A 25,953-nucleotide genomic window follows, 5' to 3' on the forward strand; every position below is an offset into this window, starting at 1 on the left:
CTAGTCTTTTTACAAAATTCTTTACAACCTTGTTCTACATTTTTCTTCTGCTCAGTTAACAACCCTGTATTGTGATCTTAATCACAGCAGTCAGAGGTGGTACCTGGGAACCATCTGCTTATTCTGGTTTCAGGCTGATGGAAATGGAAAATGATGCCCCATTTTTCTTAAGTGTCTTCATTTCATGCCCTTACCTCTCACTTTTGTTCTCTCTTCTTTACACTATCCTGTTCTTTTTCCATCTCACTGAAGATGATACAAAAGGGGTTAAGAGGAGACATTCTAGAACCAAACTACTTAGAGTTGAACTCAGCTCCATGATTCTATCTTCACATCTCTAAAAGTATCCTCTTGTTGCAGACTGAGGGTCCCAAAGAATAGAATAATCTTATAATTATTAATAAAGAGACAAACAGCCAGGAATGAGATAGAGCAGAGAGCATAAAACAGGGGGCCCACAGTTCTTGACTGAAGACCCCAAGCCAAGCTACTCTGTGTCTTTATTGAAAATTATCAGGAAGTAAATCACAAAGAGAATTCAATGCAAATGAAGCCAAGCTCTTTCTATTGAAAACCTTCTGCTTGACTCAGGAAAGAGGGGTTCACAAATGCAAGAATTTGGTTTACCCTTAACTATTAACCTTGATGTCTCAGGGTGAACTCTAGCTCAGGAAGTAACACTCTGTCTGTAGGGGGCCCCTTGCTGTCTCCTGTCTTGCAGGGAACAAACAGCTCATTTTCTAGGATCTGTCACAAGAGAAATCCTAACTTATAAATCTGTAATTCCTTCAATTCCTGAACAAGGGTTTTCATATAATATTTGGTATAAAGTTTGGCTTCTCATAGTTAGGACTGAATCTTCAATAATGCCTGGCATGTTCTTTGTGCAAAAAAGTCAACACTGGGCTACAGATTTCAACAGGATGATTAAAGGAAAGGCCAGTCGTGGTGGAAGCATCCTCAGGATCAACTCCATTCTAAAACCATGACTGTGTTTCTACAGCATGTAGCTAAGCCACGTGTTCCACACTGCCATGGATTTGGACTCATGGTGACCCTAGAGAACTGTATACTAGGGCCCTAGTGAAGCCCTGCTCTAGAGTAGAACTCACAAGCTAGAGGTTGTGCGAGAAAATAACAGCATTTAGAAAAAAAGGCTGTAGTTACAAACAGCTGTTGGTTGTTATGGCATTTCAAGAAACAATTCTTTGAAAAGCCAGCTACTATTCCAGGTACACAGAAGCGGATCGCTGAAAAGCAGAGCAGCTGCTTTTCTAGATTAATGGCTGTTGAGTCAGGGTGGGATGGGGCAGGGTTCTGCCGCCAGTGTGAACTGCTGCATTCAAACCCTCTCTCAATCCAAACTGCCAGTTCCCAGAGCCCCTTCTGCAGAAAGTCTTGTGTCTCCCCGACTAGTGGTGCCTCGCCCAATAGAGAAATGAGTTAATAAACTAGTATCAACAACGAGGGTATGTGAGTTTAGAACACTTCTGGAGTAAAATAACTTTTAACGTGTTTATGCCCCATTGGCCGCACTAAATAGCTCTCGTGATTCAGTTACTTTTGTTGGAAGGAGCATGGCCGAGGGGAATTTAGGAGGAGGAAGCTTCTGGCTCCCAGAAAGGGCCCAGCGGTCCTGCCTGTGCTGCCAGCGGGCGAAGCTCTGAGGGCTGCGGGAGGGGAGGGCCCTGACCGTGGGGTGGAGCGGGGGCGTGACGTCCTGGCCCCTCGCCGGGGAATGGACACCCTGTCACGTTCATCCTGGTGAGTCAGGAGCAGACCAAAACCAGCCCGCCGCCCTCCCGGAAAGTCACACTCAGAGCGACATAAAGTTACTGACTCACAAAGGCGACCTCCTGCATAAAAGGGGGGCGCAGCGCGCGGGGTCCCCGCTGCCGAGGTGGGCACCCAGACCTCACGCGGCTGCCCTCACACCTCATTCCCTTCCGCCGAACCTACAATCTGCACCACAGCCTGTTAGCCCTTTGTACCTTCATCCCTTTCTACCTGTGTTCACCCTCTGTACCTTCGCTTTGCTCCTTCGCTTCCATGTCCCCGCTGCCCCTTTGTGTCCTCCTGATCCTCACCCCACAGCCTTCATGGCTACTCCTCCCGGCAGCACCGCCTCAAGACTTGGCGTTCGACCCGGACCTCATGACCCCTGGTGCCCCGGAAGCGAACGCACCCATGTCTCTGCGCTCTGCTGATCTACCGCCTGACCCTGCTCAACCTGGTGACCCTGAACAACCTGGTGACCCTCCTGACCCTGTTCAACCTGGTGACCCTGAACAACCTCCCGACCCTCATCATCCTCCTGACCCTGCGCAAAGTGTGGATGCTCTTCATTCGCCTCAAAGGCTGATGCCCCTGCCCGAGCCGGGGGCCTTTGACAACCCCGGGTTCCTGGCACGAGTCCAGAAGTTAGCCCGGTCTCAGAGAGTCTCTGGAATTCCGGCAACACAATTGGTGCCAGGGCCTGTTCGACGGACAAGAAAGGTGGGCATACCCAAGATGATTCGGGCTGAGGGCTCCCAGTCATTGGGAATCCCTTTATCTCTCGCTAGTCAAAGTTCCACACCAGGTGACTTTATTGCCCCACCACTGAATCTAGTTCAGCGGCAACTCTCAGGGACAATTGGAAAACCTGAGAATTATGATCCACAGGATCAAATAAATGAAATGCTGCAGGCGCCTTTGGACCTGCTAGAGGCCACAGACGAGGCTCCAGTGCCTCCTGAGGAAAATATTGAACCTCCAGAGGAGGCGGCTCACTCTCTTCCCATCAGGCTGTATCCGATGCATCAGGAGCCCTCAGGTCAGCCTCCAGAACGCCCGAAGACTGCAAGAGGCAAGATTAAGAGAAAGAAAAATGGGCGCTGGAAGAGTGAGCTCCCCAAGAGTGAGTACCCCGAGAGTGAGCGCCCCGAGAGTGAGTGCGAGTCCCGAGAGTGAGAGTCCCGAGAGTGAGTGACCCGAGAGTGAGCGCCCCGAGAGTGGGTGAGAGTCCCGAAAGTGAGCGACCTGATAGTGAGAGTCCCGAGAGTGAGCGACCCGACAGTAAGAGACCCGAGAATGAGAGCCCCAGGGAGATGTACCCATTTGCAAGCCAATAAGAGGCTCTATCTCACCTTCCAGAGGCATCTCAGGAGAATAAACTTTGCCCAGACCAGGCGCAATGTCTCCATCCATTGAGGGCATCCACAACGCAAACTCCACGGCAGAATCCAATTATTCATTCCGCATTTAACAATGTCAGAATCAACCAAGCATCTGTGGAGTTTACCTTAATTCAGGAGTCAGTGGCCCCAGCACAGTTACCAGAGTCTCCCAAGGTAGTTAAACCTACAGTTAAGCAGGGGGCCCTTGCTCCCCTTCAAGAGCACCATAAGGAAGTTGAATCTTACGTGGTTCAAGAAGAGGCTCCACCACAATTCCCGAAGCCCTCCAAAGAAACGGAACCTGTTCCAGATCTGGAAGAATCTCCAAAGCCTCCTGAAATACTTGAGCCTTCTCACACCCAGCAGGAGGTTCCAGGTTCCCCCCTAGAGCACTCTGAAGGTTTCCAACAGGAAACCCCAGCCCTGCCAGCCAAGCCTCCCCAAAAGGTTAAACCTTCTCCAGCTGAGCACGAGGCCCTAGTTCCTCCAACCCAGCAGAACGCTACTCAGCTTCAAGAGCCTCTTGGTATTGAAGTTAAACCTATAGCAGATCAACAAGAGTACACCCCAGAGCCTCCAGAGTCCATGGAGGACAGGAAGCAACCTACAGTCATGCATGAGGCCCTAGCTCAGTCTTCAGATTCAAAGAACGAACATTCTCTACTCCAGAACTCAACAGAACCTCCAACATCCACTGAGGAAGTTGAAGCACCTGCATCTTTGCAGGAGGCCTCAAGTTCACCTGCAGGTCAAACTGAAGTTAAGCACCCAGTGCTTCTCACTTCCACAGTTAAACCTCTGGAACTAGTGATTACAATAACTTCACAACCCATGAATGAAGTTGAATCTTCTACAACCAAATTAGTGACCTCATCTCCACCTCCAGGACCCGCTAAGAAGGTTGAACTTTCTCCAGGTCAACAAGGAGTCCTAATTCTGCCTCCTGACAACCTGGGCCAGGTAGAACCTTCAACTTACCAGGAAGTCTTATCTGGTATTCCACAGCCCCCCAAGGAAACGGAACCATCTCTAACCCAGCAAGAGGTCCCAGTTCAGTCTCTTCTGCCCTCTGTGCAGGTAGAACCTTACCAAACTCAGCAAGGGGTTCCATTGCAACTTCCTCCAGAAGCTGAACCTTCTCCAGCTCAGCAGTGGCTCACCAGTCAGTCATTTGAACCTGTTGGAGAGATAGAAAGTGTAGCTCAGCAGGAGTTCCCATTGCAGAATCCACAGTCCCCCCAGGGGATTGAACCTTCTCTGCCACAGCAGGAGAACCCAATTTGGCCTGTGGAGGCTCCTGTGGAAGCCCCTGTGGCCGCCCCTGTGGAGACTTCTTCTCCACCTGAGCAAGGGATCCCATCCCAGCCTCCAGAACCTCCCACAGAGAAAGAAGCTAATCCAGCCCAACCAGAGGTGCAATTTCAGCCTCTAGAGCCTCTTACGGAGGTTGAACCTCCTCCACTGCAGGAATACCCTCTGTATACTCAATATTCAGTGCAGCCAGAGGTCCCAAATGTACTTCTAAAGACTCCTATGGTAATAACGCCTTCTCTTGTTCAAGAGAAGCAACTACATCAAGAGCTCTTTGAGCATGTAGAACCACCTCCAGTCCAGCAGATAGCTTTTGCCCCATTTCCAGAACTCCCTACGGAAGTGAAGCCTTCTGCACCAATTCAACATGTCCCAACTCGGATTCCTGAGCCTTCACTTCAGGAGACTGAAACTTTACCAGTCCAGCAAGGAACTTCTCAGCAATTGAGTAAGACCCCTAATAAGGTAGTACAGCCTTCAGAGCCCCCCATCGTAGTGGAATCTTTAACAACCCAACAGCCAGCCTCAGTTCCAACTCCAAGTCAAGATAAACTTCAACTTTCAGTTCCGTCCAACATCACCATTCAGCCTCAGACCTTGAAAGTTAAATTATCACAGGGATCCAAAACAGAGGTTGTTGAGTCTTCTCAGACTCAGCAAGAGCCACAAACTCCATCTACAGAACCACCTGAGAAGGCTGTAACTCAGTCACCAGTGAATAATGAGGTGACAGTTCATTCTACAAGTCAGGACCAAACTCAGAATTCAAATGTAACTGATGTTAGACCTACAGACCTGCCACTTACTACAGCTCCTCAATATACCTCAAAGATTGAACATTCCATTGCTCTGCAGAAAATCACATTTCCTCCAAAGGAAAACACACTTAAGTCTTCTTATGTAGAGTTTACCAACATGACAGCTTTACAGACTGAGACTTCTGCAACCCCAGAGGAGACTGCATCTCCTCTCAAGCAAGTGACTGTTAAAATTGTGAGTCCTGAAGTTACCATCACTGAGCACCCAGCATCAACAGAGGAAGCTCTTGCTTCACCAGTGACTCAGCATTCTTTAAATTTCATCCCAGAGAAGGAGCACATGTCTCCAAGTGGGCCACCAACACAGAGTGCCAAGAACAGAAGTAATGCTGACATATGTGAGCTCTGTGTCTGCCAAAATGCCACATTGTCCTGTACTGGCCTTCCAAAAGAGAAGAAGCTCCGCAGAGTGCCTGTGCCAGAGCCCAACACGTACAACGGCACCTTCACTGTCTTGTAAGTATTCCTTTCCTTGTTGGTTCTCCACTCTCTACTGACATAATGGCCCTTTTCCATGGGGTCTTCCTGGCTTCCTCATTTTTCAACCCACATTGAACAACTTCTGTTTTTACCTTATATTTGTCAATATTTCTTTATCCTTATTCTTCTCTTTACTATTGTCTCCAGTTCTCTAGTCTCTTGCTTGTATTGCCCTTATTATTACTGCCCCCCCCCCCGTGGTTTCAGATAAAGTTTACAGAACAAATTCGTTTCCCATTCAATAGTCAATCCCTATTTAGTTTTGTAACAAACAGCTGCAGTCCTTTCCGTGTAACAATACTCTTCACACTTTCTCCCTGGCTTCCCTATTCCCATTTGCCCATCTTTCCTGCCCCTTCCTGCCTTCTGAATTGCATTGTAGTATAAATGATGCCTTTTTGGTCTTGCATGGTTAATTGTGCTGAGAAGTACATTCCTCATGGTGTTTTCACTTTATAGGCCTGTATGTTGTTTGAAATTACTTCAGCCTCAGGTTTGAAGAGTGTCTAAGGGCCATTCTTGAGAATGACCATCATTTCTATCAGACTGAAGAAGCTGGTCTTCTTACAAACGTTTTTATAATTTTGTTCTACATTTTTCTCCTGCTCAGTTCACGATCCTGTACTGTGATCTCAGTCACAGCAGTCAGAAGTGGTCGCTGGGCACCATCTGCCTATTCTGGTTTCAGGCTGATGGAGGCTGTGGTTCATGCTCATTTTCCTGAAGCATCTTAATTTCATGCCTTAACTTCTCCATTGCCAATTTTATTCTATCATCTTTACGGGATTATGGTCCTTTCTCATCTCACTGAAGATGATAAAACAAAGTGGTTAAGAGGAGAGATTCTAGAGTCAAACTGCTTAGATTTGAACTCAGCTCTGTGATTCAATTTCCACATTTCTACACTTTCCACATTTTATCACCATGACATAGATTGTTGGGTGATTTAAACAAGTTCGTAAGGCATATATGTCAATGGTAACTATTATTATTTTATCTTTCATTATGTCCAGGCCCTTTATATCTTGTTAGATCTTTATCTGTGGCTTTCTATGAATGGCACCTGTTAGATGTGCCAAACAGGGCTAGGCACTGTAGGAGTTACAAACATGTAAGGCATTACCTTGGGAACATAACACTGATGGAAAATAAGGAATATTCATGAAAAAGGAAGTGATATATAATCATGTTCTAAAAGAGGTGCAGAGTATGTGTATTGTAGTTCACTAGAATCTTATGGCTAGCTGGCATAAACCAGAGGAAGATACCTAGAAAAAAAAATAAAATTTTAGTCTAAAGGGTGAGTCTCTCACTCATTGCCTTGAGGTTGGAACCGATCCATAGCTGACCTTCCATGCAACTTCTGCGCTGGTAAACTGCACAGGAAGAGATTGCCCATCTTTCTCCCTCAGAGCTGCTGGTAGATTTGAACTATCTCACAGGTGTGGCTTTGGATTAGCTATGCAGCTCGTTAAGGACTTGCCCATCAGTGCTCTCTACAAGAGTGAGTTGTTGTTGTTATCTTTTTATGTACCCTACATTCAAAAGGCGCATTGCCATGGGAAAGTCTGCTGTTAGGGACCTCTCCAAAGTACTGAAGAGCAATGGTGTCTCTCTGGAGACTAAGGTGCGTTTGATACAGGCCATGGTCTTCACAATCACTTGTTATGCATCAGAGAGTTGGACAATGACCAAGGAGGATAGAAGGAGAATTGATGCCTTTGAGCTGTGGTGCTGGAGAAGAGTATTGAGAATACCATGGACTGCTAGGAAAACAGATTCATCCTGGAAAGGGTTAAACGGGTGGCTCCTTGGAGGCAAGGATTCTGAGGCTCCGTCTAACATAGTTTGGATATGTTGTGAGGAGAGACCGGTCCTTGGAGAAGGACACGGCGCAGGAGGGGAAGGCCCTTTATGAGGTGGATTGATTCAGTGACTGGGATAATCGGGATGGGAGTGTCAGAGACAGTGCGATTGGCACAGGACAGAGCAGAGTTTAGGGCTGTTGTACATAGGGTCGCTATGAGTCACAAGCGACTCGACGGCACATAACAACAACAACAACACATTCAAGACCAACTCATAGCTGACTCTTTAGGTTTTCAGAGGCAGCAAATGGCACAGGAGCAGTTTGCCCATCTTTCTCCCTCACACCTGCCGGTGGATTCCAGCCACATTCACTTAGGTTGGCAGAGCAATTCTTAGCAGTAAGACACCAGAGGTCCCCCCAAAGTTGCTAAATTAAAATAAAGACTGGACAGTAGCACCTGGGCAAAGGCATGGCTGTAGGAATAATAAGATTTAGTAGATGAGTCTGGCTTCCAGGAATTGCATTAGGGAACAAAGAAAGTAAGTTGTAAAAGACCTTAAATTCAGGTGAGCTCTGGTAGTCTAGTGGCAAGAAGCTGCACTGCAATCCCAGAGGTGCACAGTTTGAATCTACCGGATGCTCTGCCAACGAAGGAGGGGCAATCTCCTCCTGTACCAGTCAGATCTGATTTGATGGTACACGCACACACACGAATACTAATAAAATAAATAAAACCCTTTTTTTAAAAAAAAAGACCTTAAATTCCAGCAAGAGAGATTTCCAAGTTACATCATGAGATATGAAGAGACATTGAACATTTTCAAGCAAGCAAGAGCTGATTTAAACAGGAGTGTTCTTTTAGAATCTATGTGTAAAGCCATCTAAGAGGAAAGCTTGATGTGAGGAGACCAAATAGAAAGTTCTAGCAAAACTAGGAGGATGACAGTGAAAAGGGGCTGAAGCAGAGTAGTTGGGATGGGAATAGCAGAGGAATCCTGGGAGCGCTGCACAGAAAGGACAGGATGTGGTGGCGGACTAGAGAGTTGGGGAAGGAGTGTGCAGGAATGAGGAAAACCCAGTCATGACCCCAGAGTCTGTGTCCTGGATGATCAGGAGAATGATGGTGGTAGAACACACAGACGGAAACTCAACGGTCAGGAAGGAGAGCTGTTTGAGGAGGAAGGATGAGATTTAGACATCTTGCAACTGGAAGACGTGATTGAGCAGAAATATCAGCTAGGTGTGTGGGCAGGCAAAGTGAGTGTTTTAACTTCATTTCAAATTTCAGCTATTTGATGGTATAAACAGAATAGGTAAGATGTTGCTGAGGGAAGGGACAGAGTTAAAGGTTGTTATGTGCTATCAGGTTAAATATGACCTATAGTAATCCTATGAATGACAGATCTGAATCCTGTCCTATCCTGTGTCATCCTCACACTTCCTGACATAATAGAGCCCATTGTGTCAGTCAAATAATTAAAATCTTATTCAGAGTTAGGGACTGGCACTGAACTCCAAAGGTGTAACATTATATTGGAAACACATGACATTTGAGGATCCATCTCCACAGTGTATGACTTTTAAGAAAAGCCCTGCAGAAGTATTTGGGATGAAATGGGAAAGTTTGTCCCACCCTTCCCTTTTCACCCTCCTTTTTCTCACTGGTCATGTAACTCCTGTTACCACTGCAATCTATATATCCTCCTTCTAGTCTCTCCCTCTTTAATTTATATACATGCAGATCTGTATTTTCTTTTTAATGAAGTGACTTATCTTTTTGTTCAAATATTTGCATTTTTTCATTAAGTAATTTGTGATACCTTTCCAGCCTGGTTCATTAGTACCTTGAATTTCTGATTGCCCTTCTACACCTGGAAAGATTTCAGTAGATACCTTTGTCTAAAACTGTGCTGTTGCCTCGCATCTGTTTTCTCTGTTCATATTTGCTGAAAGTGATATAAGAGTAGGAATCGGACAGACAGGAAGTTCAAGTCCTGAGGGGATGACCTCATCATTTGTGTCACTGCCCCTCACAGACTGTCTTCATTAACTGGGACTATTTGGCAGCTCACAGATGCTGAAATTAGGAATCTGATACTTTTTGCATTTGAAAATTCTCCATAAACATCTCATGATTCTTTATACTTACTTGGTTAATTCTTAATCCTGCATATTAAAAAAAATATGAACCATGTTTCTTCACAGAAACTTCCAAGGCAATGATATTTCTTACATTGATAAGAAGGTTTGGAAGGCCTACCGCTGGACTGAGAGACTGTGAGTAAACCTTTCCAAATAGGAACAGGGAAAACTAACCACACTGTAAGATGCTTATTGTTCTAGGATTTTCAAGTCAATACCTCTGAGGAAAAGATATTTTCTATGTCCCTCCACATTGATTACAACCCTTTGGTAATTTGAAAAATTTCATTTGATGTCCTCGCTTTTAAATATTTAAGATCCAATTTAAACTTGTTGCCACAATTGATTATTTACTTGGGTTTTTAACAAATAACACATCTGAGGTATGCAGCGGCCACCGCCTTGACCTAGTGGGAGTGCATGTCCACATGGCAGTTCATGAGGACCCTTGAGGTTCCACATACAACTGTATGTTGACAGTGCTTTTCTGTTCCTGTTTATCTCTTGCAGGAAAAATGGTTAGAGAGCTCTTATTATTAAAATTCATTTGTGGAGTCTATTTGTCAATATGAGGAAATTATTAAAAGTCCATTCGTGGAGTCTATTTTTTCATAATTTCATATGATCTAAATGAACTTTAAATATGTACCTCACTGAGTTTGTGTAAAGTGTCATATAATCAAATCACCTCAGCTAGTTATTACAAGGGAGCTCTGGTGCCCTAGTGGTAAGGAACTGTGTAGCCAATTAGATGCCACGTGGTTCTGATCCAGCCAGATGAGCACTCTCTTCGCATGAGATTTACAACCTCTGGGTTGATAATGACTTTATAGTACACAACAACAACAAAACAACAAGCAGTTGTCACTGGAAAACAGATCTTTTCTTCTAAGAAGCACTTTGGCCTCACTTCCTCTAGAACAGATTTGTTTATGCATTTGTTAGTCCATGATATATTTAATATCCTTTGCCAACAAACAATTTAAAGATGTATATTTTTTTCTTCAGTCTTTCTTATTTATTGTTCTATGTCTACATGCACAGAAAGCAACTAAAAGATCACAGCTTATCAAACACACCTTAGTCTTTAAACTGATATCTTTGCTCTTAAGTACTTTATAGTGTTGCTTGACAGGATAGTTTCCCAATGCAACACATGGTTTAGATTTCTTGACTGCCAGTACTAAGGCTGTTGATTGTGGATTATAGCAGGATGAGATCATTGACAAATTCAATTGTTTCATCACCTATCATGATGCTGCCTGTTGATCCAGTGGTAAGAATTTTGGTTTTCTTGATGTTGAGATGAAATCCAAAACGGGCATAGTCTTTGATCTGGCACTTGTCATTGTATATTGTGGAGTTGGAACTGACCCATAACTGACCTTTAGGGCAGTTTTCAGAGACATTTAATTGACTGGGAAGAGATTGCCTATCCTTCTGATTGCCCAGCTGGAGCACCTGGGGGTAGTAGAATCACGTGTCTTCAGGATTGCAGTGCAACTTATTGCCAATAGGCCTCCAGTGCTCCTTGGCACTAGTTCCCAGCAATTAGTCAAGTCCTACATCAAGGAAACAAGAATTCATATGACTGGACAGGTAGACAACATTGTGATACATGGATGTTGTTGTTGTTGTTGTTTAATGCCGTCAAGTCGTAGGTGACTCATAGCGACCCTATGAACGAACAGCCTGGGAACTGTTCGTACATAGAGTTTCCAGAGGCAAGCCATTTTGGAAGTGGATGCCGCTCCTGCTTCCAGGCTTGATTTAGTCGGGAAGCTCCAGCCAACACTGTCCACCATGGGTGCCCATTACCACGATTGGCACATCACTGTCACAGGCTTCAGCATCACAGCAACCACGAGTTAACTCTGATAATCAACAGCTTTGGTACCAGCAGTCAGGAGATCAGGAGACATATCGCTTTCACAAATCTGCTGTCAGGGACTTCTCCAAATTACTGAGAAGTAATGATGGCAGATTGAAGCGTAAGTGCATTTGATTCAGACCATGGTCTTTTCCATCACTTGCCGGGCCTTTGAGGGTTGGACAATAACAAAGGATGGCAGAGGAATTGGTGCCTTTGAGCTATAGTGTTGGAGAAGAGTACTGAATATCTTATGGACTGCCAAAAGAACAAATAGATAGGTCTTGGAGAAAGGACAACCAGGGTGCTCCTTGGAGGCAAAAATGACAAAGCTTTGTTTCACACTCCTTGAACATGTTGTTAGGAGGGACTGTTCTTTGGAGAGAAACCTCATGCTTGGAAAGGTGGAGTGTCAGTAAAAGAGAGGAAAACCCTCAATGAGATGGTCTGATACAGTGACTGGAAAAATGGGGAGTATGTTAGGAATTAGGAGGATGGCACAGGACAGCACAGGGTTCAGTTGTGTTTTTCACAGGGAGTCTATGTTGCAAACCGCAAACCTTTACACAATGTCTGGAAGAAATGAACATAAAGAGACAAACAAGACAAGACAGGACTGCTGCAAAGAAAAACACACTCACACAACGGAACAAGATACGGCAGCCTTGCTGGTCTGGGTTTATTAGAATATATAGGGGTCTAAGCCATGATCTCAATTTTTCAGGGTTTCCATAGAATCATAATCAACAATGATCTCATACCTCAGTTTTCATAGAATCATAAAAGAGTTCCTTATGCTAAATGATGCTTTTCACATGAAAGGGGTTAGGAGACCGAAACGACTTAAGATATATGATTTATAGGAAGAGAGACCCCCAAGTTCCCAGCCCATTGCAGGATGAAGGACAAAGGTTTCTCTTTAATTATTAAACCAGAGAGTTACCTGTTTGCAGGCTGAACTCTCAATAACCCCGAAGACCACTTGCATGTGAGCTGGGCTTCCAATTATGGTGTCTGGTCCTCCTCACTCTATGAGTCGTACTCTGCTCGAAGGCCACCTAACCACAACAAAATGCTAGGCCCACAATTTCTGCACTGATCCTATATCTGCCTGAATGTCTTTCCAGTCATCTCTGGGGGATCTAAAACATGTAGAAGTGCTTGGTCACAACACAGAAGGCAGTCACCTAACCCTAACCCTAACCCTAACCCTAACCCTTATTGGCCTTGCAGCACTATGCACCACTCAGCTACATGCAACCACATTATGATTTTTAAAAATTTTATTTAATTTTAAGGAACATTCACAAAGAGTTTGGATTTTCATTCATTCATTGTTGCATTTTTCTCCCTGCCCCCCACCCTTTCCCCCTACTTCACTTTTCTCTTTGAAAAGTAAAAGAAAAATTCATTGGTATACAATTCTCCCCCACCCGAGGTCCACTACACTATGCAACCTTCATTCTGGACTCTTGTCATAACCATAATACCCGATCACATTATGATTTTTATGAACGTATTATTGAGTGAAAGAAATAAATAGAAAATGGTATATGCAATATGATTTTTTTTGAAGTTAAGAGAAGTAATATTAAATCATGTTGTTTATGATTGACGTAGAACAGGTTTAACCATCAAGGAAACTCAGGATATTTGGGATAGTAGTAAAAAAAAGTCAAAAGAAAGGCTTCTAGGATGCTGCCTTTTTTCATTCTTGACTTGAATGGTGCTACAACGTGTTTGTTTTATGAATATTGAACTGAACATTTATGCTTTCTGCACATTTTAGTTCTCAAAAGAAAAATGTGCCGAATCAGGGAAAGTGTCAAATACATTCACTTGCAGTCCTGAGGTAGTTCCACGGGAGACTTCCACAGTGAACTGTGGGAAAAGAAAAGGGGAAATGAAATGTTAGTTCTGGACCAGACAGAATTGTGTTCTAACACGGCCTCTGTGATCCTGAGAGTAAGTGTGGAATAAAGTGTTTGGTGGGAGAGTGAATAGGGCTTTGTGGGATGGGGTGGACATGAGAAGAAAGTTTTGGATGAAAGCAGAGAAGCCACCATCCCTTAATTAAATACAAAACAGACTATCCAAGTGGCACCATTCCGGAAGTTCTTTTCATGCCTAGTAGTACGATAGAGCAAACAGTTTTATTTAGTTTGCACTTTGATCCAAAAATACATTTTTAATTTTCCAGAATTCTCAGGGACAATTCCCTGACTGAATTGCGGAAGGATTCATTTGAAGGACTTCTCTCTCTTCAATATTTGTAAGTTAGTTAATTATATTTGTGTTTGATCTTTTGGTTGTATATAAAATGAATGAAGCCCTTGAATTAGGTAATAGGCAAATTTTTCAAAAAATAAAATTACATAACTCTGTGGAGTCATGTCTTATCTCTAAGGATAGGCTTGGCTTATCCCTACGCATTTCCAAATGTAAATAAAGAGACAAGATACAAATAGACCAGATAAGAGCAGTGATAATAGGGCCTGAATTTCATAGAAACTTTATAACTGTCTATATACTCTTTGTTTTTATTTCTTCTATAGTACATAGTGTGTTTTTATAGCATTTATGCACTGAGAATAATTTTTGCAGTTTGAAGTGTTGTAAAAGAAGAATATGCAGCAGAAGCTGTCTGTGGCTGGCAAAGCCTAAAATATTTACTATGTACTCTATAGAAAACTGTTGAAGAAGTTGGTTTATTAACAAAATAGGAATGAAAGTTGTTGTTAGGTGCTGTTGAGTCAAGTGCAACTCATAGCAACTCTATGAGCAGCAGATCTGAACCTGGTCCTATCCTGTGCCATCTTCACTCTTCCTGACACACTAGAGCACACTGCTGCAGCCACTTTGTCAATCCACCTAGTTGAGGGTCTTCTTCTCACTCAGTGACCCTCCACTTTTCCACCTATCATGTCCCTCTCTGAGGAATAGCCCCCTCCTACCAACATGCCTGAAATATGTGAGGTTGGAATTAAAGTTAACAACTGGTTATTGTTCTAAAGGACAGAAAATTTAGAATGGTTTTAATTTGAATACCATTAAATGAAAATGTTTTGATAAATAAGTTAGCACTTAAATATTTAATTCTACAGATGGACTGTTTAAACATTATCATAAAGAAAGAAAAGAGCCTGGTGTTAAGGGTTTTAGTACAAGAATATTTTTGCCACATAACAACTAAATATTTAAAACTATGCATAAATAGTAAAGCCAGAAATGTTTATACTATTTAAATATATCAGAAATAGCCAACCCATTGCTAAATGTTCATAATCCTACCTACAACAGAATTAAACTGGCCCAGTCTGTGCCATCCTCACAATCTCTGCCTTTGTTAAATGCAAAAGAAAATCTTCCCAACAGTAGATCCACAGTATCTATGCACATTAAGAGATGATATAGCAAATCTTTTGCCTTTATAAAGGCTTGACTGTTTTTAATTTTTTTATTTAATTTTTTTATTGTTATTTACACATAGGTTTACAGAATATGTTGGTTTTTCTTCAATCATTCACATGTTTTGTTTTATAACATTTAGTACAATATCCATAAGGCAATCACATTTTTCCTATTTCCTCCCTGTAATTCTAATTTCCATTAATCCTCCTATCCTACGAGTTCTTGCCTTCAAGACTTTATTTTGGGTACATGCTCTCTGTCAATCTCCTTACTGGTGGTGGACTTGCTAGTTATTCTAAGGAGTGTGTCTCCCTGGTGTTTCCTATAGACATAATCTTGCTGGGAGCCCAGGCCACATCTATGGCCTGTGTTCAAGTCAGCCCTCTTTTTTTTTGGGGGGGGGGTGTTGCTTTCAGGTTTACTAGGGGAGAGGGTGGCAGAAAGTAGCCTAGAAAAAAATTCTCTGGATACCCTAGGCATTTTTTTTTCCTACCCAGGGGTCAGATGGGATAATATGGGGACTGGGGAGCTCACCCTGAGTGCCATGACGGCTCACCCCGAGCCAAGGCCCAAGGACAGCCCGCCCCGGGCAGGGGGCCATGATGGCTTGCCCTGAGCCGAGGGCCGAGGTTAGCCCGCCCTGGGCAGGGGGCCATGATGGCTCGCCCCGAGCCGGGGCCAAGGACAACCCGCCCTGGGCAAGGCAACACCCCCCATGGGCTGGCTGGTACACTCCCCCTGTAATTGCCCCCACCCCAATCTGGTCCCCTCTCCTGACTTAGGACTGTGTTGTCAGGGACAGCATCTCTAATTCCAGTACCATCACTTTACCTCCCCCCCCCCATAAGTGGTCATACTAGAATTTGAAGTAGGTGTCATTGCCCTCCCCCTTTATAAATGGCAAAGGGAACCTGAGAATTGTGAACAGGCTTCCCCCAGGTCTAAATAGCTTTTTGCAGAAGCTTTAAACAGATCAAAATATGTGGTGCATTTAGGATATTGGTCCTTTTGTACACTGTTAAGTGTCATCAAGTAGACAACTCACAGTGACTTTCAACAATCAGTTGTATAGGTGATCATCTTCTCTGTCTTTCCAAGGAAACCCAAACCTGCAGGTGGCCCTGCACTCCCTTCACTGTCCTCGCAGATCTCCCACCAAAGTCTATTTTAAAAGATGGTGTTTCCCCACAGAACTCTGGGAGTTGTAGTCTGTACCTCTGGGAGCTGTAGTCTCTGGGAGTTGTAGTCTATACAATTTGAAGGTAGAGGGGGTTGGGGTGGCTGAGTCACAAGTCCTGGCCTGGCATTCCCTCCACTGTCCTCGCAGATCTCCCACCAAAATCCGTTTTTTTTCAGTTAATTTCAGTTAGTTTTTCAGTTAATTTTTTTATAATGTAGTATTCAATAGATTTTTACTCTATGGAAATGTCATTAATACCCACTGATTGCATGGGTTTGCTGCTGCTTGTAGAAGTTTTTGTATGTAAAGCAAAAGAGCAATGTTGCATTCCTCATATATAATAAATTGTTACATAATATCATCTTGATGGGAAAGAGAACTAGTGAAGTTTCTTTGAGGTTATATTTCACTTATAGCTATCCTGCTGCAGGCTTTCATCTGAGCAATTATTTTGCTCATAACCAATATCTGACTTTTTCTGCCTTGGAAACTGTTAGATAACCTCGGAATATATTATTTTGTATTAAGAGTTATGTTTCTCTGTAAGCTCTCCTGCTGGCTAACCCACCTTCGCGTCATCTCTCAAAACTATTGCTAGTTGGATTTTCATAGTTTCTTACTTACTATCCTCAGTCTTCTAGGTCATAGTGATTTATGCCGAGTGTTGTTTCTCTTCTTGTTCCTGCTGTCATCTGCCTTAATCGGTCTTCCTATCAGCTGTCTGCTCACAGTTTCTTCACACAGAAGAAAAACCTTGATTTTTATCCTCTACCCATGAAGTCTAGGGCTATGTGCATTGTTAATCCTCGTTAAATTATGCATGATGCTTTTTAGCAAAGTGTTACTCTTCTAAGTGTTGAAGGCTTAAGGGAAGTAGTTGTTATGTGCCATTGAGTAGGACTCAATAACTCTTTGAACAACAGATTTGAACCCCATCCTATCCTGTTCCATCCTCATTATCTCTGACATACTTGAACCCATTGCTGTAGTCATTGTGTGACTCTATCTCATTGAGGGTCTTCTCTTCCTTTTCTGACCTTTCACCTTTCCTAGTTTGTTGTTTTCAAAGAATACCCCCTTTGTACTAACATGACTAAATAAAAGAGATTAAGCATCACCAATCCTGCCTCTAAGAAGCACCCTGACTGCACCTTTTCCAAAACCTATCTCTTTGTTCTTTTTCAGTCCATGGGATATTCAGTCCTCTTTTTCAAAACTACAACTAGAAGACATCAGTTCTTCTTCTGTCATCTTTTGTAACTTTCCGGCTCTCAGATGCACAGAAAGTGTTTAAAAAGACAATGGCCTGAATCAGGCATACCTTAGTCTTTAAACTGACATGATTGCTCCTCAGTAGTTTGCCGATGTCTGTGCCAGTAGACTTTTTCAATGCTCTGGTAACCTAGTGGCAAGAAGCTGCACTGTAATCCTGAAGGCACAGGGTTCGACGGCACCAGCTGCTCTGTGGGAGAAGGATTGGCAATCTCCTCCTATGCAATTAACTGCCTCTGAAAACCCACCTGAGGGCCAGCTATGGGTCAGTTCTGACTGGGCAGAAAACAACAACACAGATCTTTTGATTACATTAGCTGGTGCTAATGGTGTTGACTTAGGATTCAAGTAAGATGAGGTTGACAGTTTCAATCTACATCTTCCTGATGTTCCTTTTTAGCCCAGTGGTGAGGATTTTTGTCTTCTTTATGTTGAGATGTTGTTATGTGCCATCAAGTTGCCTGTGACTCATAGCGACCCTATGTACAACAGCCCTAAACACTGCTCTATCCTGTGCCAATCTTATTGTCTCTGATACACCTACTCTCATCTTTTGTAAGAAGAGCGTCAAGTCCTCCTCACTTTCAGCAAACAAAATTAAGTCATCTGCATAATGCAGGTTGTTGACACATCTGATGCCACATTTTTCTTCATAGAGCCCAGCTTCTCAAATTATTTGTTTGTCATACAGCTGAAAGGTTGGACAAAGGATACCCTCCTGATGCACGCCTTTCTTGATTTTAAGCCATGCAGAGTTCCCTTGCTTTGTTCAGACAACAGCTTCTTGGTCTAGGCATAAGTTTCATTTGAGCATGATTAAATGTCTGGGATTCCCATTTTTCTCAATGTTAACCATAGTTTGTTATGACTCACACTCCAAATGTATTTTCATAGTCAGTTAAACACAACACATTCTTCTGGAATTCTATGTTTTTTGCAAATCTCTTGCAGTCAGTTGACCAGGTAGCTATCTTCCAAATGTCTTGCCATAGAGGAGTGAGCATATCCAGTGCTTCATTTGTTAGTTGAAAGATGTCAACTGATGTTCCATTGATTCCTGGGGCCTTGTTTTTTGCCAATGCCTTCAGTGTAGCTTGCACGTCTTCCTTCATAACTACTGGAGCTTGGCCATCTGCTATTTCCTGAAACCTTTCAGTGTCAACCACTTCACTTTGGCACACTGACTGTGGATTTGCTCTTTTAGTGCTTCCTGGATCATTCAAGAATTTTGCCCATAGAATCTCTCAGTATTGTAATGAGGTTTGGATTTGTTTTTCAGTTCTCTTAGCTTGATAAATACCAAGCCAGTTCTTCTCTTTTAATTCTCTAACTCCAGATCTCTGCAAATTCTGTTCTAATATTATGTTTATGTTTTGTATTTTCAAGCTGCCCTTTGAAATCTTATGTTCATCTCTTTCACTTATGCATCTCTTCTGTTTGCTTTGATTTATTGATGCTCTAGTGCAAGTTTTAGAGTCTCTCCTGACATTGTGTTTGCATTTCTTTCTCCTCTGTCTATGTAATGACCTTTTAATCTCTTCATGGATGATATTCTTGATGTCATCCCCACAGCTCATGTAGCCTTCAATCATTAGTGTTCAGTGCCTCATTTTAAATTCAGGTAGGATAGACACAAGGTAGTAATTTTGTTCTTGTGGATTTGTTTTAATCTCCTTCAGCATCAGTTTAAATTTGTACTGGAGTAACGGAGTAACAGATGGTCTGTTCCAAAATCAACACCTGCCCTGGTTTGAATTGCTGATATAAAACATCACCAAAGATTCTTTCCACAGTTATAGTAAATTTGATTTCTATGCAGTCCATCTGTAAGGTCCATATGTATAGTCACCATTTATGGCTTTTTAACTGCAATGAATAAATCATTGAATGTACAAAATTCAATCATTCAGACTTCAGCCTCATTTCTGTCAGCAAGTCTGTAGTTTCCAACTGCCATTCCTTCTTCCCTGTTTCCAGTTTTTGCAACCCAGTCACCGATTATTATTAATGCATCTTGGTTGCTTGTGTGGTCAATTTCAGACAACAAAACTTGGTAGAAATTCTCAATTTCCTCCTCTCTGGCTTGTGCTTTTGGTGTATATATTTGAATAATAAGTAGTATTAAAAGGTCTTCCTTGTAGGCTCATGCATAGTATCCTGTCATTCACAGCATTGTACTTTTGGGTAGATTTTGAAATGGTCTTTTTAACTATGACTGCAACCCCATCCTTCCTCAGTTCTTCATTCCTAGAATAGGAAATCATAGGGTTGTCTGATTCAAAGTGGCCAATGCTAATGCATCTCAGCTTGCTAATGTCAATCTTTATGCATTCCATTTCATTTTTTTACATTGTCTGATTTTCCCCACAGTCATGCTTCATAGACTCCACATTCCAATGGTTAGTGGATGCTTGCAACTGATAGATAAAAATAGTTCTTGAAATTATCAAACCTTTTATGTCTTAGAGAAATAACCAATTTTGTATTAATCTGCTCTTGCATCTCTGGCATGTAGGTACCCAAACTGTACAAATAATGATTAGGAGAAAAACAACTGCCATAATTACTCCATGAGATGGCTTTGGAGGCCTCATGGTAAGAAGCTGTGCTGCAATCAAAAAAGCACCTAGTTCAAATCTACCAGCTGCTCATGTGATTGAATGCTTCTAAAAAGCCACTAGAGGGTCAGCTATGAGTTGGCTCTCTCTCGCCAGCCAGCAACAAAAACAGAACAGGCTTTTCATTACATAAACTTGTAATACTCTGTAAACCAGTAATTTGTTATTAATATATCTTCCCATTCACTTAAAAGAAAACCAATCCATTAAAAATTTTAAAACAGTACACCAGGGGAGCTCTGTTGGCCTAATGGCAAGAAGCTGCACTGCAATCCCAGACATATGCAGTTTGAATCCACCAGATGCTCTGCTGGAAAAGGAGGGGCAATCTCTTCCTGTACCAGTCAGATCTGATATGATGGTACACACACCAAAAGTAATAAAATAAAAATTTAAAAAATAAATTTTAAAACAGTACAACAACCACTGTGCTGAGAGTTGCAAAACAAAGTATATGACAAGGTGCCTACTCTTCCATGAACCCATGATATGACAGGGTAACAAATACATAGCACAGACTATAATACAGAAAGTATTAATCCAGGAAGTGCTGCAGAAGCACAGAAAAATCATGAAGTAGTAAAAAGACATTTTTTTAAAAAAAAAATCTTTTCTCACTCCTTAGCTATTCATTCCTTTAGTAAATAATTTGCTTTATGTTCATCTGTCAGTTTTAATCACCATCAAACTCAACTCATTGGCCTGGAGTTGGAACCAACTCATAGCTGACCTTCTATTGGGTTTTCAGAGGCTACAAATCATGGTGCAAGAGACTGCTGTCTTTCTTCTCTGGAGCTGCCACCAGAAAGACATCAGCTTTGCATTTGCAGTGCAACTCTTTGCTTACTAGTCCACCAGAGCAACTTTAATCATCACATTGTGGCTGTTGTTAGGTGCTGTTGACACTGTGAACAAGAGATGTGAACCCTGCCTGTCCTATTTCCTGCCATCCTCATCACCTCTGACACACTTGAGCGCATTGCTGCAGGCACCATCTTAATCTCTTTCACTGAGTGTCTTCTCCACTTTTTCAAACACAACATACCTCTTCAAGGACTAGCCTCTCCTAGAAACATACCCAAAGTATGTGAGATGAAGCTTTGTTATCTTTGCCTCCAAGAAGCATTCTGGCTACACTTTCTCCAAGACATATCTGTTTGTTATTTTAACATCTGTGGAATATTCAGTACTCTGTTAACACTATAGCTCAAAGTCATCAATTTTTCTTTCATTCTTATTCACTCTCTAGCTCTCAGATGTATAGCACGGGGATGGAAAAGTCCATGGTTTGAATCTGGCACACCTTAGTCTTCAAACTAACATCATTGCTCCTCAGTAATTTGGAGAGGTTTTTATAGCAGACTTGCACAATGTTTAACCAGGTCTCCTGATCTCTTGACTGCTGGTTGCTGGTACTAAGGGTATTGTGGATCCAAGTAACATGAAATCATTGACAATTTCAGTCTTTCTCCATCTATCATGTTGCCTTATGGTTTAGTGATTAGGATTTTTATCTTCTTGATGTTGAGATGCAATCCACTTAGAAGGTTATAGTCTTTGATCTTCTGCAAACTTACTGTACTGTTAATTATCATAGGCAATGCAAATGCATAAGAAATAATCTATGCTTTCAAGGAATTTATGCTCAGAGGAAATGGATATAAAAAGAACTATATTGGAAAGAAGAAATAAATATGAACACAGAGATATAAAGTGGTTCTAGAGGACAGAGCAAAAACTTCCATTTGGATGAGGACAGAAGTTAATAATGCCATTTGGACAGAATTTTAAAGAGCCATTTGATATATTCACTCAGCCAACTTGGGAAGAAAAATCCAAGCTTGCAAAAGGAGGGTAAAGGCAAACACAGGCAGTGGAAGGTGGGTTTGAAAAATGCCATGAGTACCTTTGGGTACAGTAGGAGAAGTAGATTGAAGCCAGATCTCATGGACTTTGAATGCGAAACTAAGGTGCTATCTTGGTGAAACCATGTTATCATAGCAATGCTCTAAGACAAGTAGCTTTCAAACTTTCTTCTGCATCAGAATCAGGGCTTGCTAAAGCACAGTTCTGGGCTTCCTCCCCATATGTCCTAGTTCAGTAGATCTAGAGCTGCTGTTACTGTGTACCGTTGAGTCACAACTGATCCAGAGCTGACTCTTAGGTGGGTTTTCAGAGGCAGTGACTGTCACAGGAGGAGATTGCCAATCCTTCTGCGGAGCAGCTGGTGTTTTTGAACTGCATGCCTTTGGGATTGGAGCACAGTGCTCCCTTGGTCAAGAGTAAGCCTAAAAATTTGCATCTTCAGTAAATTCTCAGGCAATACTGATTTGAAAATCACTGTTGAAGAGTGAATCTGCCCAAGGTGATTGTGCAGTAAAGATTAGAAAGGGGAAAACAACACTGAAATCACCATGCAGAAGACAAACTCAACCAGGTGAAAAGGAAACGACTGTTGTGGGGTACTTGGGAACACAGGGTTTACTGTAGTCAAGGAATTGGTGTTTTTAAAGAAAAATCCAGTTTTATTTTTCTTCTGTGCAATCACTGAAAACTGCTCCAGATGTATTCCTAGAACTTCGACAGACTTGAATTTCTATTAATATGATACATGTATTATCTTCAATTAGTTCATAGTTTTATATTTATTAGAAGAATGACTTCCTTTCAAATTATGTCACAGAATATCTTTTGCTTTTTCTTGTATTGAGTTGGCCAAGAAAAGAACTCAATAAGAAAGGTGTACAAATGTGAGACTATTCCTTTCAGTGTTATAAATTATAGTTCTACTGAGTAAAAACAACTTCAAACTCACTGTATCTAGGTTTTGATGCAACTACAAAAGGTTTTCTAACATGCACGGCTAAGCACAATTGATAACAGTGCATCTAAATTCCAAAATCAATCTCCATAATAGTCTATGTGTTTCCTATTGTCAAAGGGGCCCTTTAGAGAAGTGAGAGAAGATCTTCACCCTGAAACCCACAGCGTCCCTTTCCAACAGGAAGTAGCTAAGAGAATACGCCATCCCCTTTTCCCTATGAATCAGGATGAAGTCTCTCTCAAGGAGGAGTGATAGGGAATGGCAAAGGACACACTGACAAAGGAGATTAATCAGAACTGGCTTTAACAAGCACTGTGGCAATTGGACAATTAAAACAGACTTTCAAGGGGGGAAAAAAAGAAGAATGAACTGGGGAGGAGGGTAGAGAAAATAGTGTAACAATGAATGAATGAAAACCCCAAATCTCTGTAAATGTTCATTAAGATGAGTAAAATTTAATTAAAAAAAAGGTTTTCTAATAAATTTTCCTATTCCAAAGAAAGTGCCTCTAAAATCTATCAAGATTCATAGTGGTTTATTGTATGAAGGTGAAACTCTTAAGAGAAGTGAGGGCTGGATAGGGACCTTGGAAAGTTTAGACAATAATTACGTTTTAGAAGTTAGCCAAACACTTATTCAATATTATTATGAACACTACCATTTATTCCTACCAATTTGATATCTAATAGCTAACTGGGGCAATATCTTCCTTTACTTTTCACAGAGATTTGTCCTGCAATAAAATACAGTATATCGAAAGGGGTACATTTGAAGCATTGCCTTTTTTGCAGTATGTGTAAGTTACAAGCAATTACAAATTAATTATATTTATAAATTTTATTAAAACTCAAATTGCAAATCTTTTTGTTATTTTGAAATGTTAAGCTCATATCAATGGGAAGATTCTAAAGATATGTAGAAAGCCTTTGTATCTCTGGGAATGATTGGAGTGAGAAGTGTTGGGCAGTTAAGAGTGGTAGAGCAGTGGTTCTCAACCAGGATAGTTTTGAACCAAACGGACATTCTGCAACATCTGGGGACACTGTTTATTATTATAATTGTGAGTGTGCTATTGGCTTCTTAGTGGAAGATGCCAAGGATTTTCCAGAGCATCCTGTAATGCACAAAATAGTCCTCACAACAAACAACAAATGTGAACAACAAATGTGTTGTTATTATTAGTTCCTGTTGAGTTGGCTGTGATTCATGTGACCTCATGTACATGTACAACAGAACAGAGTGTTGCCCAGCCTTGCGGTGTCTTTATGATCAGGGGAACCAAAATTTACGCAGCCCCAAATGACAACAGTGCTGTGCTTGAGAAACCTTCTTCTAGAATGAAGATTACTCAGTTCAAGCATTTCTTTACTGTTTTATACTGCATACACTGCATACACCACATGTATAAGTAAGAGTCTAAATGAGAAGCAAGTATCTTTCATGAGATTTCCTTATTGTGCAGGTAACGAGTACTGAAATTATTTTGTATCATAGCAAATTATGATCATTGTCAAAACATGGTGCTCTAAAAGAATATCTTATCTTTTCTATTTTGATTTTTTAGAAATCTCGGATGTAACTTAATTACCGAAGTCACCTTTGGAATGTTTCAGGCCTGGCATGGAATGCATTTTTTAAACAAGTTGTAAGTAGAATAGGTGGTGGAGAGCTGGGGCAAAAAATGTTTATGTGAGTAAACAAATATATAATGTTAGATAAGTATAAGACACAAATTCTGAAATTTGTATATTAAGATGCGTTTAGCCAACTGAGCAAACTATAGTACAGAGACCGAGAGCCTTCTCTAACCCCTGTGTGACGCGCTCTGCTGTCTCTAGTACTGATTCCTGTCATGGGCAGTACAAGTCACCAACCAAGTAATGTGCAAATTAACATTGTCAAGGGAATCCTGGTAAGCTGCTAGGATGGTCACTAGGATTCAATGTTTGAATTTTCTTTTTCTTTTTTAAAAAAACATTTATTGTGATTTAAATGAAAGTTTATAGTGTTCATTAATTCATTCATTGTTGCACATTTTCCTTCCTCCCCAGTCCACATTGCAATAAATCTCTCATTACAGATTGTTGTCAAACACATAATGCCCAATCATAAAATCCTGTCAGAAAGATCTTCTCTATGAACTTTGATAAATGTCGATAGTTACAGAAAGACTTCAGGCCTTTTGTTCATAGAGGGTTGCTATGAGTTGTGCTCAACTTGAAAGCACAACAATAGCACATCCATAAGCAAGGGATTTTCTTCCATTTCTCTAGATCTCTTTTTGTTTCTTGTAGCAATGTTTTGTAATTTTCTCTGAATAAGTCTTTTGTGTTTCTAGTTAGATTTACTCCCAAGTATTTAGTCTTGTGATTTAGCTATTGTGATAAATATCGGTTTTTCTTAGCTCCTGTTTTATATTCTCTTTGTCACTATAGAGAAATCCAATTGATTTTTGTATGTTGATCTTGTATCCTGTCACTTTGCTGAATTGGTTATCTATGTTCAGTAGTTTTCTTGCTGAATCTTTAGGGTTTTCTAAGTATACTATTATATCCTCTGGATTGAGAGATAATTTTACCTCCTCTTAGTCAATTTGGATAACTCTTATTTCCTTCTCTTGTCTTATTACTACTGTTAAGAATTCTAATAAAGAGCTTGCATTCCCTCGTGTGCAGCGTATCTCAGCTGGTCTGCCAAAAGACCCCCTGAGTGCCAGCCCTAGTCCCCCGCACAGCCCCATTTCCTCTCTGACAAGATGCAAACGATCATGAATCAGGAGAAACTTGCCAAACTGCAGGCACAAGTGCGCGTTGGTGGAAAAGGAACTGCATGCAGAAAGAAGGTGGTGGTTCATAGAACAGCTACAGAAGATGACAAAAAACTTCAGTTCTCCTTAAAGAAATTAGGGGTAAACAATATCTCTGGTATTGAAGAGGTGAATATGTTTACAAATCAAGGAACGGTGATCCACTTTAATAATCCTAAAGTTCAGGCATCTCTGGCAGCGAACACTTTGACCATTACCAGCCATGCTGAGACAAAGCAGTTGACAGAAATGT

General features: G+C 41.6%; 1 protein-coding gene across 1 annotated transcript in view; it reads left to right on the forward strand.

Annotated features, from left to right (window-relative positions):
* Positions 1 to 2,049: 2,049 nt before the first annotated feature.
* LOC102846807 (leucine-rich repeat-containing protein 37A2-like) overlaps positions 2,050 to 25,953 on the forward strand; it is a 67,898-nt gene continuing 43,994 nt past the window's right edge. The window contains exons 1-6 of the mRNA XM_006889481.1: positions 2,050 to 2,948; positions 3,257 to 5,743; positions 9,783 to 9,854; positions 13,790 to 13,861; positions 23,619 to 23,690; positions 24,459 to 24,539. Coding sequence (XP_006889543.1) covers positions 2,050 to 2,948; positions 3,257 to 5,743; positions 9,783 to 9,854; positions 13,790 to 13,861; positions 23,619 to 23,690; positions 24,459 to 24,539 — 3,683 coding nt within the window. The remainder of the gene's footprint in view (positions 2,949 to 3,256; positions 5,744 to 9,782; positions 9,855 to 13,789; positions 13,862 to 23,618; positions 23,691 to 24,458; positions 24,540 to 25,953) is intronic.

This window comes from Elephantulus edwardii, unplaced genomic scaffold (genome assembly GCF_000299155.1).
Source record: "Elephantulus edwardii isolate Elephantulus edwardi_28Jun2011 unplaced genomic scaffold, EleEdw1.0 scaffold00077, whole genome shotgun sequence".
Classification (NCBI taxonomy): domain Eukaryota; kingdom Metazoa; phylum Chordata; class Mammalia; order Macroscelidea; family Macroscelididae; genus Elephantulus; species Elephantulus edwardii.